This window comes from Myzus persicae, unplaced genomic scaffold (genome assembly GCF_001856785.1).
Source record: "Myzus persicae strain clone G006 unplaced genomic scaffold, MPER_G0061.0, whole genome shotgun sequence".
Taxonomy (NCBI): domain Eukaryota; kingdom Metazoa; phylum Arthropoda; class Insecta; order Hemiptera; family Aphididae; genus Myzus; species Myzus persicae.
The window spans coordinates 1,454,949-1,470,718 of NW_019101568.1; the positions used below are offsets into that span (position 1 = coordinate 1,454,949).

General features: G+C 33.1%; 1 protein-coding gene across 2 annotated transcripts; it reads left to right on the forward strand.

Moving 5' to 3' along the window:
* Positions 1-1,759: 1,759 nt before the first annotated feature.
* LOC111029576 (eukaryotic translation initiation factor 4 gamma-like) lies at positions 1,760-15,290 on the forward strand. 2 transcript variants are annotated; one of them, XM_022308626.1, is made up of 4 exons: positions 1,760-2,141; positions 12,308-12,382; positions 12,496-12,548; positions 12,623-15,290. In XM_022308626.1, the coding sequence occupies exons 2-4, from the start codon at positions 12,334-12,336 to the stop codon at positions 15,221-15,223; spliced, it is 2,703 nt and encodes a 900-aa protein (XP_022164318.1). In that variant the 5' UTR covers positions 1,760-2,141; positions 12,308-12,333; the 3' UTR covers positions 15,224-15,290. The 2 variants fall into 2 exon arrangements, with proteins under 2 accessions (XP_022164318.1, XP_022164319.1); XM_022308627.1 differs by lacking the exon at positions 1,760-2,141 and adding an exon at positions 9,248-9,489.
* The last annotated feature ends 480 nt before the right edge of the window (positions 15,291-15,770 follow it).

Below are 15,770 nucleotides of genomic sequence, written 5' to 3' on the forward strand. Positions count from 1 at the left end.
CTATATACCTATTTATTTGATATTAATTTCATCAACAATAAACGAGGTAAACAATTGGCTTTTAATTGGTTGAATTTGTTTGCTTTAACAATTGATGTAACAATTTAAAAATGTAATTAACTAATTATCATTATGTGAGCCGCAAAGAGATACAATTATATAAATAATACAATTTGTTTTAGAAACACAATATTTACACAATATTATGTTCAGTACATGAAATGTTGTCGTTGAAAATGAAGATCAATTATTATCATTTAACCAGCCATCTGTAGTAATAAGTAGTTTTATTCAATGATTACATTTATTAACTAAAAGCTTTTTTTATTCTCTGGTTTAAATATTTGATTTGATTAATGAGTAATGACACAAGATATGTACTGATTTTCTAAATTTGTTATTTTTAATATATGTATATGTAAGAAAAAAAAATTGAAGAATGAATTGTTTGTACTGTTCGCTGTCGCTGATATACCTAATAATATTATTGTCTTCTTCAAATGTTGATCACTAGCTAATATTAGAAAGTGGATGTTAAAATTATAATTCATGTAGAACTTGAAATGAAACGTGGGCATAGGTTATTTCGTTCGACCAATTTTTAATGGATCCATATCTATCACAATAATTCCATATACATACGAGAGTTTGGGTTCAACGTTTCCAAATGATCGAAATGGACGAAATGTATGTAGTATGTACCAATATAATTTAGCTGACTTATATTTAACGATTTTCAAGAGCCAAACAAATGGTATAATAATACAATATGTGTATGTAGCCTGTACATAGGCTCAGAGTGTTGCAATTGTCAGTAAAATAAATGAAATATAACGAATAGACGAACCGGTTGGATGTACTATGTAGGTATAATAGTGATAACCCGTACCTATGCCAACAAGTAATTATTCCCTTCACTCGTTTATAAAGACCGCGAGGCACGAGTCGTTATTGTCGAATTCATGTATATACGATTATTGTACGTATGTAAAACAAGGGGCATGTTAAATATATTACAATTTACAATAATATTATTACGAAGCAGCGTCTGTGATAAGTGTGCGGCGGACAATTTATTATATTATTCGATCGTGTTTTCGTACGTAAAGATCGATTTACGGTGGTACGTCTAACCATAGAATATTGTCGGGCGACGTATGAAATTAGAGACCACTACAAGTCTACAATATTGTGATTTTCCTCCCACCCTCTTTCCCCCACTAATCAGTTTTAACGATTTGTTTATAGTTGATTAGTACATAACGAATAAAACCGATATTTTCGATTATGATAATATAAAGTCGAATTTCCGCCACCTCAATTAAAAATGTGAAGAAAGTTCAAAAGTTGTTGAATTGCGTTGTTTTTATATATTATCTAATATGAAAAACTGTAAAGACCCTCAGAAAATGTGCACAGTTGCGGAATCTCGAGAGATGCGTCAAGAATAATTTTCGCCGGAGGCAAGGACCTGCCACCTGCTACTCGCGAGGTGTAAAAAAATAATTCATGTTTTTAATACTTACCACGCGCCCCTGGACTGCCACTGTTTGCAGGACGAACCAGGTGTATTGTAATGTATATATGAATGAAATATCGTAGATCGCCAAGAATAATGGAAAGGGTATATACACGAGTCCTCCGTGTCGTTTTGTTGTTAGGCACACTCCAGGTACTAGCTATATACAGTGTCATGACTAGCCTACTTTCTTTTGCCGCTGCCGCCGCGCCGTATTCACATCGGAAACCGACCAATAAACCCACATTCGATTTCGTTCATTCGACTTGTCGCCGGCAACGCACGCGCACGCTGCTGCACTTTATTATTTTTTTTATTATTATTTCTATCGTCATTATCGTCAGTGTCGATCATTCCCATCGCATTCCGCGTATTTATTGTACCGTTGTACAGTCCACGCGACCAAGACCGCGCGGTCGACGGTTTTTCTTATTTTTCTTGACGTCTTACATTTTTAACCTTTTCGTTTTGTCTTGCGTCCAGCTCAACCGAACCCTGTGGCAGTGCGCCGTTTGTACTTTTCGTCCACCCCTCTACGTGGATTGACAATACCTATTATACAAGAAGTTCTCTCCACTGCACTGCCGTGATACACCTGCTGTGCTTCAACATTCTTCTTCGAGTAAGTCCACAACTGACATTTTATGTTTCTATCTAAAGGTACTGATCTACTCCATCTATGCGCTAACAATCAACAAGGTATAATACATTATAATAATGTCGTTATTGACTCATGCTGTGTGTGGGTTTTATCTATCCAGTATTATATATTACGTTATTATGATTGCAGTATAAGTATGTATATATTTTTAGAATGGGCACATAGTATAGTATTAAAAGTGAAAACTTATTTGTTAATCATTTTATTGTACCTATAGGGATCAAGTGGATCAACACTTTCGCGCCCGAATAATTATAGCTTCGAAAACTCGTGCCTGTTGCTAATTTGCTTCGTTATATCATTGAACATGCATTAAATATCGTTATATTAAGGTAGTGACCAGACCAACGTGGTTTCGTTGTTGTTTTATTATATTCCAAATGAGACTATTTACATTAAGAAACAAATCATCAAACAAAATATTATGTCTGATCATACATTTTCTAATTAAAGCACTCGTGAAGTAATCAATCATCTGAACTTTCTTAAGGTTTACTAGTTTTTCTTATGGTAGGCGTCGATTAATTTTAAATAAACTAGTAATTTCTGAAAGTCTCGCAGCGGTTGTAACGGTTTTAATGATATTTTTTAAATGGATATCTAAATTGTCTTTAGAAAATGTATTCTTATTTCAAAATGTCAATTTAATTTTATATATTTTTTCCATTTAAGCTCCTGAGCCAACACCAATAATTACTTACTTGTTTTAAATTTTAGTACCTACTAATTTACAAAGAAATCTTATTATAGTTATAGGCTAATAAATAAATAGGCGAAGGAAAATTTAAAGTTGAATAGACATTTAGCCTTCTATTCGTTGTTTTGTATATTTCGTTTGCAAACTTGTAGCAGAAGAACTCGTAGGAATTAATACAACAAATATTTTAAACAACTACATAAATTAGAAAAAAGCGAACTATATCTGTATGAACTTAAATTTTTATATTTAAATACTTAAGTTTACAACAATTGTGTATTTATATTTTATTCATTATTATTCAAGCAGTCTTACATAATATTCTGATTAAAATGTAGAAACTATGACATGAATGAATATAATGAAATGTATTATTATAGGCATTATTGGTATAAGTACCTACTAATAATGATCATGATATAAACGAGTTATTTTCAAAATTGAATTTTCGAAAGAGCACCTGCTCAAAAATATATATTTCTGTTAATTGAAAATGATTAGGTAAGTCTCTATAGATAACAATACTAATGTACCATACCTATTATAGCTATATAGTACCTATAGGCTATAGATTTATTACGAAATGTAAGAAAATCACTGTACTGTATCGTGCGTAGGAATCACGGATTAAAAAATAAAAAAAATACGAACCACACATCTTCCTGATTAGAGTTTACAAGTTGCTGTTACATAAATGAACTGTTTGTTCCGAATTTCTGTTGTAATAAATGAGCTTCTTATGATAAAAAAATAAATATTAATAACTGTATAATTTTCACGGTTCCTCTATTTTCTTGGCATATTAAACCCTCCTCTCAAAAAGTTGGAGGTTTATTTATACTATATGTAAGTATAATATGTAACATGATACATAATACTTAATAGACTTTAACGATTAGAAACACATGAATGTCTAAATAAATATCTATATAATATATACTATACACAGTATAGTATAATTATCTTGTGATATGAAAACTGTGATATTTGTATACATATTATATATCAGGGATGGGCAAACGCTCGAATACTGACGATTTCAAAATCTATCTCCTCTTGTCAAAATTTATTTTTATACGTTTAGTAGATAAGTTATATTCTCGTTTTGTATGTCAAACGTTCATCCGATAATTTGTTGTCAGTTTATCGAGTAATAGGTATAGTTCATACTGTTTATTCTGGTAATTTTATTTCTAGTAGAATACATTTAATTTATAATAAGGTATATAAGAGTTTTAATAAAAAAGTGATGATTTAAATACTGTATGAATAATATATACTTACTATACAATATATTTTATGTTATACTTATTAGTATATATAACCTTTCAAATGTTTGACTCTAAATTTCAAATATTTGATTTTAATATTTGATTTCTCTAGTAGGGTGAATAATTTGAATATTAAATGTATAAGATATATATAATATGCATAAATTAAAGTATAATAATTATTAGAATTTTTAATTGGATACCTAAGTAGAAAGTATCTAGCTTCTTGTAATGGATAACAAGTTGTTTTGCAATAAATATTATATTAGAAATCAATAAATATGTAAACAAACAAAATAGTTAAACATTTTGATACAAATAAAAAAACGATTTTTTAACTAATCACAACCTTCCAAACTATAAAAATGTGGTTCTTAGACTTTGACATGGTACATTTGGATTGTTTAAAAGATATTTAATCAAATTTAAAATGCATATTAATAAATTGTATTATTGATTTTTATTCAATATCAATATAAATAAAGTTTAATAAAAGCAAGTGTGTCGTACTAAGTTTGTTTTTTTATTTAAAACCACGGTTTCTCACCATACATCCTTAATTATTTTCATTACCTAACCATTTAAATGCTTTATACGTGACTGCATAAATTATATAATACCAGTATATTTTTTCCCGTTCCAAGGAGTGAGTGAATTTTCTCAGTGAATCAGTGAAGTAAATATATTCAGTTTAACCACTTGCTTCTACTGACTACCTATACTATGAATACACCTACTTGAATATCATTTACGCTATATTAGCACTTTGTACTTGATTTAACGACTGATAAAATAATATAAATCTGAGACTTTAACTGTGTGTCATTACAACTACGACATGTGAGCTGTAGCGCACTGGGGCCTATAAGATGTATTTTCAGTATAGGAAGGTATACGAAAAAGGTGACAGGTCGCTGATCCGGTACTACAACATCATTATAATTTATAATAGTGCAGTATGGTCTGTATGGAATTTCATAGGAATACGTATTAAAATATGCAAAGCAAATTTAATTTTAATGGATAGATATATCTATAAAATATTTATGTTTGAAAACCTATTTAACTGTAGTTGTATTAGCAGAAATGTAATGCATTTTAGGCGTTAACAACAGTCTAATAATATGTAAATACATATGCAACCAAAATTAAAGTAATAATAAAGAATGAAAAGTTATGAAACAAATAATTTTTTTGTTTAACTCATAATTAGCCGTTTATTAAAATTATAACAATATTTTAAATACTTAATTGAGAAATGAAATTATCTATTTTACATTTTATTTTGAACACGATTTCTAATCATAGTACTGTATAAGCATATATATATATATATATGTATTCGATATTTCAATGCACTGTATAACCTATCGCTCACGTTTATATTTGGAGTTAACTATTATTATTATTATACCAATATGTATGTTTTACACGTTTCAATACCTTTGGATTAATATAAGGTTTAGATGTTCTACAAAAAAAAAAACTAAGTGTGAAATGTTATAAAAATAACGCTAATCATATATTGTATTCCACTCTTTAATTTAACAACGTGAACCCATGAATCTATAATTTCCGAGCCGGTTAACTATACGCGCACCTCGCTGAATTGTCTTGAACCTACCTCCGACGAAATTGCTACATTATTTTAACGTTGATTCATGTAGAGTGTTAAGTACACTAGTAGAATTTCTGAGGTGAAAGCTTAAAGAGATCAAATAGTTGCTTAAAAATGACTTACTTTGTATCCATATGTATAAAATATTGACACAGCAAACAAAACACTATTTAACGAGATATTAACATGTCTGTTATATTGCATCGTAATTAATCGAAATACGAGGTCTTCGTGGATCCCTTGACATAAATTGGAAGCATACCTACATTTGGCGTTATGGTCACATCGTCGAATTAGGCACCAATTTACGTGACCAGGATGTTCGCTAAATAATATACAATCCGCATCGGATATAGAACAAGGTGAAAATTATTGTCACTTTAGAAAATCACTGAAATTCGTCGATTGGCATTTCAATCAATGTAGTGTGAGAGTGTGTGCTTAATGCGCAAGATGAATAATGCCTACCTACTATTAATACACAACGCACGTGATTTTTATTTTTTATTTAATTTTTAAGTGAAACCACTTTTCTTCTGTCGTTTTTCGTTGTATTTAATATATTTTTTGTTGTATTTATTCTATGGTTTAGAAATACGTCAACGGCGTTGTGAACATTTTGAATCGTGCTCATATTTGATACCATTTGAAGGATTTATTTTTGTTATTGTAGATAGTGTCAATGAATAAAACATTAGTACCTATGTACCTATTTAACTATTATACTTAGTTAAATATATTTGATAAAAAAAAGTTTAACAAATGATCAATTTGATGATATTATTTCTGAATTATTGTTATAATTTGATTATCGTTAATCATTTCGAATGTTTAAATAAAATATTTGAGGTATTAGGTACCTTAATTTTTATAATAATTATATAATATTATTATCCAGCCTACTGACTATACTTATAACAGTCAACAGTTATAAGTTATAACATACCTACAACTGTATAAGTACTTGCATGTATTAATATGTAATCAATTAGATATTATTTAGTCTTATATATCTTATAGTGTATCTATTGTCATTTGTCACAAAAACACATAACCGACATCTATCGTTCCAGCTTTAGCTCGTTTTCGGATTTTGGACCAAGATGTAGATCATTTATATGTAGTAGACGTATTAAAATTATAGTACTGGCGTCTGAACTGGGCACCTAACCGTTTTCAATACACTTGTGCGCTGTATTTACTTCTGTCAATCTGCGTCATGAACAGCAGCTATAAATAAAATTGCAATAATAATAAACGCTCGTAATGCATAGGCATGTATATTTTTTCACGTTACAAAATTGTATCGGGAGGCGAAAAAACCCGATGTAAACATTACGGCGCGAGAGTTTTTTTCGAACATTGGAAGGTCAATGTCGCAGCGATTGGCGAGTGAAAGTGTACATAACCTTCACTCCGGTGCTAAATATATATATATATATGCCAGATACCTATAAAATATACATATGCATGCGATGTGTGTGCGTTCTCGGACGACACAAGGTGCTAGTGTTTAACAGTGTAAACACGCACATGGCGTATTGCTGGAATTTCAATCGAGTAGCGATATCACTTTATTTTAAATTAATAATTATATATTATATGTATTGGTGCGTGCAGATATACCTACCTAAGACGTGTTCAAAGTGTTACCCACCGTACGGTGTTGCGGATTTAGAAAATCACGTCCCACTGAGGTCTATTTTTCGTATACGAATCGTGGCCCGAGTATTTTTACATTTACCTTCGAATTTCCACAGACCCTGCAAGTACGTACATGATACAACTGTCAGAAATCGATTTATAAATTGATGAAATATCAAAATCGAATACTGAATATTATAGAGTTATATCGGTTTAATGTTCGGTTATCTTAAAATATTATTAGCCAGAGATATTAACCAACGTATTCGATATCAAATCAACCGATTAACGTATGAGAGGACGCTGCCCAAGCACGTGTTGTTTTGTTTACGAACATCACACATTTTTGTTCATCAGAATCAATAATGTCTACTGTGTTGTTAACTTTAATATAACAGTGAATTGATCTACTATCAAAAAGGTAAGAACGTTAACTGCACTTACTGCTTAAGGGTCATCTTATTTCCTATATTTTAATTTTTAAGCTATCTTTGAAAATTTTTTATTAGTTATATTTTACATACGCATATCTCGATTGCATATTTAAGTATGGAAAAAAAAGACGCTTAAGCAAGTTAATGTTCTTATTTTTCATTTAGAAGTAGATCAATTCACTATAATATAAAAATTTAAAACTAACAACGTACAATTCATTCTGATGAATGCAAATTTGCTATTCCGAACGTCTGTATAAAGCCGAGACACCAAAATACAAATACATTGGTAGCATCCTTTTAATATTAAACTTATTTAAATATTAAAAATTACAATAATACATTTTTTCAGTATCTTGTGAATAACATTTTATTTTATAGCCTGTCAACGAGTGAGACTGACATAATAGATGGATATTGAGTTTTGAAAATTCTACGGTTGAAGTTTCGACTTTTGTAAACCACCACTAAATCATAAAATGATACTTACCTACATTAAAATGCATTTCTATTGCCATATTATAGTAGAAAAATTAAAAGAATAAACTTATTAGGATTCTGGTTCTTGGTAAGTTATCCATATGGCATCTGCAGACACACCTACATTTATAATAGGGTATATAGATTATAGGTAATTGAATCAGTAAATTAAATAGTTTTAAAACATTTTCATATAAATTATAAGTTTTTAAATACAAATATAAATATAAAATAGTTACTTATTAAAATATATGTCAAATACCTACTTTCCAATATCATCTACTTATACTTGTCCGCGAAAGCTTTAAAATAGACAAATCTCCATAAAATAGGCAAAACATACAAATTTAGTCATTGGTATAAAATCATAAAATTAGTATTCGAATACATAATAAGTAGTCTTGAAATTAATCAAAGTTTCATTAATCCTGTACAGTCGTACGCGATTAATGCGTTATGTGCAGCCTCCCCGCGCAGTTCCCCGACGACCCGACGTCATTGTTGAGGACGTTACGGTTCTACTCGATACACTCTTATCACTGTCGCGCCGCACGTACGTCCTCGGGAAAAGTCACACGACGATGTGCATAATATCGCTGGTAAAATACGAATAATACGCGCTGTTGCTCCATCGCATTGTTACCGTGATCACGGTCCGTAGATCATCTGTTCGCCATTGTGCGTTTCACGCGGTTTTCATAGATCTAATTGCCGCGTAAACAAACACGCGCGTCGAGATCGTAAATACGATATTATTATTGCTATGCCGTAAGTCAGCCGTCGGCATTAATTTGGGCACTAAGACAATTAAACGTTAATCGTCGTCTCCACGTGTTCATGATGAATGATGATAATAATATTGTATTATTTCATGTGCACCCATTGTGTCGGCTCACCGGATGTCCATCCAAGGCCGCGGCGAACGTCTTAACTGTTTTCTTGTTCGCTCTTCGATCGTTCTACACTCGGCCGAGACCAGACAGCATGTCCGAGACTGCACGCACGTTCATATTTCATACATTTAATTTATTGTGACTTCGACGAAACCGAGAGTAAATAATATTCTAATCACTATACGAATACGTGAGTTTTGACGATTGGAAGATTCGAGTGAATTGTTCAATATACTAGCTGCTGTACTCATACACCATAGCAGACATAGGTGGTAGGTATTTAATATTATACACAGACGAGATCAAAGAGATACGTTTAGAAATTTAAGAACGAAATAAATTGTATAGTCGAAACGTCAGTAGTAGTAATATTTACTATTTAATATTAATTACTAATTAGTATGTATATATATTATTATACCTGCATGTAACATGTATATAAAACTCATGACTAACTGCTATACTATAAGTACTGCAAAAATAGTGAGTCAAATTATAATTTAAAGTGTTGATTAATTAATAAGTAATGTTAAGTAATAGATATTACAATAAAAAAAAGTTATAGACTTAAGTACAAATATTTAAATATAGTAATTTACGAATAATTAATGTGTACACATACCTACACAACCTACCTATTCCGGTGTTGGTGAGTTTTTTCACATTTTCTTGAGGTTATCATTTCGTGCTTGTCAGTTTGGCTGTATTCAATGAATTGTCGTAAAAAAAATCATAATGTGATATAGCATTTTATATATTTATATATTATATAGTATCTATAATAGTATTGAATAACCAATTTTCATTGACGTTTGTATGGTAGCTTATATGCATACTATTTGAGCTCATGTAAGTGCGTATTAAATAATATTATTGTCACCTGTAATGGGTTATTAACAATAAAAAAAGACAAATGCGAAATTACCAATAAATGTGATTTTTACATGTCTTATTGTGTCATACACTTTCCTTTTTTTTTACGATCGTACGTGGAACGTTTTGACTAGATGAATGTAAAATAACACATTCTACTGTTAAGTAAAAAGACAAAAGAACAGGAAATGAAATTTTGTTTTTCGTTGACAGAAAAACATTGATATAAATTAGAATTGTTTAGAAATACCGTCGAAATGGACACTAATACTGGACGGACTACTAAAGTTATAAACACCGATAAACATTAAACCGGATAATAGGTGTATACAGATATACGATATATAAGACTACGATATATCCCTACGATTATCACAGTTATACCACTGTACTAACATATAAATTATTTTAAAATTTGATTTTGAGAGTTATAATAATGTTAGTGGACCCATTTTCAATAACGTTTGAAACAATTCTAAGAAAAAAAATCTTAAAATTATTAAATTGCCTTGCCAGAAAAGCAGAACATAAAAACGCCTATTATTTTTGTTTATGTAAAGGATAATTAGGACAATAATCAATAATAATCAATATAATAAAATAATAAATTTAATAATACGAATCAATAAATATAACCATGCCAATATAGTTCTTTAAAAAATTATCTTCAAAATACAAAAAACCACATGTATATGAAGTTAGTAGCTTCAATGATCATTCAAGGCAAATATAGGGGATTTATACCATATAATATTTATTCATTAATATGAACACCCCATGAAGGTATATAAAGTATAGATAACAATAGTTAAAAAAAATTACAATTAAATATTAAATATACAAATTAATTTAAAGCCTTAAAGATATTATTAGAAGGTGGCATATCACAAATTATTATGTTGAGATATGAGAAATAAATCAAATGCATGGTATAACTTATAAATTTTAAAAACTCAATGATAATTTATTGGATTTAAAAAAAGACATGAATTCGGATCATAGAATTGTTTGCTTCAACACATAATAAAACTATTATGTTACAATCTTTTATACAACATATTAATTGCAGTTTTTTGCGGGGAGGGGGGGGGGAGGATATTGTGAATTTTCCAATTCTAATAAATCCAAAAACCATGTGATTCCTATAAATTATAAGTATAAAATATGAACACAGAAAATTATAAACTATAAAATTTAATTTAGTTGATGGTAATTAGTAACTCTTTGAACTTCGGAATGTACACTTATTATGTTGTTGTGTAATATAGAATAAATTATATTAGTAAAATGAGTTGGGATTTGTTAATTTGTCAAATTAAAATGTATTTATTGGGGTTTATTAAATCATTGAACAATTAAATAAATAAGAAATAAATATTTTATGGCGGGCTCCTTATAAAATGTAGTGTATACAACTAATAGTACATAGTTGTCAACAAGTCGGTGTTTTATTTTCCACTAGGAACGTTAAAATATAAAATAAATAGGTACTGTTGTGTTGTTTTGGTAGGTAGGTTAGTAAAGTACATCATACATAGTTAATGTTTAATATTTTCACCATATAAATATAATTTTAGTTTATGAGTAAGTTCTTACCTCGTAATATTGTTATAAGTTATAAAATATAAATAAACATTTTAACTTATAATATAGTATATATAATTATTTTAGAAATTTATTTTTGTGTTTTCTGTAGCTAAATAATAAGTAACAACCATTTTACTGATCATAATGCCCCTCTCCCAAAAAAAACTATAAACATATTTAAAAAGAACTATATCAAATTTATTCCTTAGATTTCTGAATTCGGGAACATAACCTCTGACCTAACCACATGATGAATAATTAACCGTGTAATTTTTCTACTTACTCTGTTGTTATTTCATTACTATAGTATAATATGTTAAGTGTTCACTAGAATATTTAACAGTTTAAATTATTTATTTTTATAATTTTATTTACTATCAACAAAATAAAAAATAAAAAACTATAATAAATGAATAAATGTGATGTAATGAATAGAAAGTAAAAAATTGAAGAGCTCCAATGAATTATAATTCGTTATCCATATACTGTATACCTATTGACTTATGACTTTGAATTAATTATGCTTAAGATATTAATAATTACACGTTCTTAATTTTAAACTGCGTATTTATGTCGTGTAGATAAAATTATAAAAATGTTTTAAAAATATAATTTTTGTTTGTATTTCAGGAGTAAATGGGTTTTACGACTGAACAATGAGTGTAAGGACATCTGCTTGTTTGATTTCTTTGAGTATCCTTTTAGGTAAATATTAGTCTTAAAGTCTTAAAAATAATTTAATAATTTATGAGTATATTATAATTTATATAATTATAATTATTAGTCACACCGTTAGTAATATTTATTGTTGCTTTCAGGATTCATTTTATTCGTCAGTGGTGAACATTTCTATTTACCTAAAGAAAATAATGTAAGTAAATTATTTAATAGTATTAAAAAAAAATTTTTCAGTTTTCATGTCTTACACATTTATTGATTGTTTAGGATTTCTCTAACGATTTGCAAGATGACTGGGTACCGGTATCTGGTATCGATAAAAGGTCTACTAGGCTCAACAATGGATTTTCCCAAGTTGTGCATATTACGCCACCCGTCCGGTATACCAACAGACCACTCAACCTACAACCAGCGGCTTCTAACAAAATTGAAGTGTTCGCTCAACCACCACCCACTATATTAGGTTCTTTTAGCGAATTCGGTCATGCAACTATCGAGGCACGAGAGCCAGCGCACACTTTAAATTTCAGACCTAGCTACAACTTTGACCGACATTACGAAGAGACTAACGACCGTCGTTTTCAACAAAATGACTACAACGAACCAGAAGACCAAAAGCCTCCCGCAATCGTAGTATTCAACGCTCAACAACGTCACCCTCAAAATTATCAAAAACCACCACCACCACAACCACCACCACAATTCTACCAAAACTTTCAATTCCACAACATCAACAACAACCCCAACAATCACAACAACAACCCCAGCAATCACAACAACAACCCCAACAACAACCATAAGAGCTTTGGGTTCAAGGAGCCACCAATTGTACAAGATCCCCCTAAGAGACTGACGCCATATTATGTGCCCAATGATCATATTTTCCCGAGACCTCAAGGTAATAACAAACAAGTGTACGCGGAACAACGGCCAAAACCTTATTTAGTGAACCCCTCAGAGCCAATACAACAACAGGCACATAAGCAACTACACCAACACCACAACCACCACCACCAACACCAACAACAACCGCAACAACAACAGCAGCAGCAGGAACAGCAGCAATACAAATCGTCTACTGAAGGTGGATCATCGGCTTACTTCCAAAAGTATCCAGGTCACGTCGAAAACCAAAACTTGTACCCTCAGATTTCAAATTTCGCACGACCATTTGAACAGACGAACGGAGATCAAAACGTATTCATAAAACCAAATCAGTATGTGCACAACTTGAATGTAGGCACAGAAGTGAGGTTCGGCCAGGAACACGGCAGCCAACCTACCCGACCGGTGACCGTGGACTTGTCGACCGCGTTCACGCATCCAGCGACCAGGCCATTCAGCAAGTACCAGACGCCGACACCCAAAAACGAAGAGCTTTATAGGATATTCCCGGTGAAAGAAGTCAACGCTCTTCCCGCCTTCCTGCCTACACCTGTGACGCTGGGCCAGCAGCAACCATCGGACGGCCGTCCAAAGGCGCCTTACTTCAAGGACGCCGTTGTGGGTGGTTCATCAGAGTACGACGCTCGTGAGGAACAGGACGAGAATGAGTCCAGCGAACAGTATGACATATTGAAAAGTCCTACCAAGCCGATGTCAACCTCGACCTCAACCACGACTACGACCACGACCACGGTCGCGCCCAAGACGACGCGCAAACGAAAACCAACCACGACGACGACTACCACGACGACGACCGCCGTGCCGGACGACTACGACGAGTATGCGGTGCCCAACCGTCAACAATTACAGTTACAAGAACATCAACAAGACTACCGACCACGACAGCAATACCAACAACACCAGGATTACGAAACGGTGATTGTCCCCACGACGGAGGCGTCGTCGACCTACGCGCCGGTCAGAGAAGAACGACCGGTTCCAGTGTCAGTGAATAAGTTTAAGAAAAAGAAGCCTTTGCCGTCATCTAGGCCCAAAGAACAATACCCGGTAGTCGAATACGAAAACGTGCCTGAACGAGTGACGTTGGCGCCGACACCGACGCCGACCACCACTACCACGACCGCAGCGACCACGACCGCGTCTACCACGACGACCACGACCGCATCTCAGCCGAGTAACGCCGACACTGCGGCGTCGGAAGCGCGTGCGAAGATCAAATCCAAGTACGGAAACGGTACGCGACCGCGGTTCAGTATCAAAGACTATAAATCCACGACCACTTCGACCACCACCAGTACGGAGAAAGCGCCGTTTACAGCAGGACGGAAGACGACGACCACCGCGAGTCCCGCGCCCACAGATCCGGAAACCGTTGAACAGCCCGCCAACACGACGGCCCGGAAGTCGTACAAACCGCGGGTCCGACCCAACCGGTACAAGGCTGGCACATCGACGACGACAACTACCACGGAAGAACCGCAACAACAACAGCAGCAGGACACCACCACTGAACGTGCTTACCGGACCAAATACAAGCCTGGCAAGTACTACAACAGGCTGAGAACAAGTACCGACTCAGCTGTCGCAGTGGTGGACGAGGGCAGTGAACCGGTGGCCGCCACTGAACCGACCAGACCGGCAGTGTACTCGGCCAAACGGCGGACGGTGCCGACCATTAGAACGTCCGCAGTTCAGCCGGCCACAGTCGCGGCGGCCGAAGAGCACAACGCGCTCAGGAGAAGCTCGTCTGTGTCACCAATCGACGAGAACACGTCTTCAGAGGCGATGGACGCCGCGTCTTCCGAAGACGTAGATTACATTGCAACCACGGTCGCGGTAACCCCGGTGGCACCGAGGCACAAGTACCACACCTCGTATGCGGCTGACAGACCACTGTTGCCCATTGAGTCGTTCTTTCAGTCGTCAATGGCCAGTAAACGGCACCACAACGAACAGCGATGATCGCCGGTGCTAAATATATATAATATAGTAGCTCAACACATAATAATATTAAAATAATGATTTAAATGATTACCTAATATTATTACAACCGTATCGCCTAAGGTGCTCACGACAAACAGCCGAGAAATATCCGACCATGCGACGCAGAATGGTCGTAACGCATTAGGTATATAATATGTACACGTCGACCCTCAGTCCTATACACAATGTACACATATATAATAATGATATAATTTATATTTAAGCTATCGAAACACTTTTGTAGTGTAAAAATATGATTCTAATATCAATGTCAATATAGATTTTCATAACTAGTCACCCCTATGTTTATTGAGTGATGGTTTTCAAAAATTACTTGTGAATTTACCGAAACAAGCGTAAATTGGATGATCGGATATTTCTAGACTTTTGGGTAATTCAATACCATAATATTTAAAATATCGTTATTGCGTTACAACGTCGTTGTTAAGCTAAAAATATTTTATAAGTAATACGACATAATAATATAGAAGTAGGTACATATTTCTATACTCATATTATGTGTATA

Coding starts and splice junctions, on each gene's coding strand:
- LOC111029576 (XM_022308626.1), top strand. CDS start 12,334: ATGAGTGTAAGGACATCTGCTTGTTTGATTTCTTTGAGTATCCTTTTA. Junction 12,383..12,495: donor TTCTTTGAGTATCCTTTTAG/GTAAATATTAGT, acceptor TGTTGCTTTCAG/GATTCATTTTATTCGTCAGT. Junction 12,549..12,622: donor ATTTACCTAAAGAAAATAAT/GTAAGTAAATTA, acceptor TTGATTGTTTAG/GATTTCTCTAACGATTTGCA.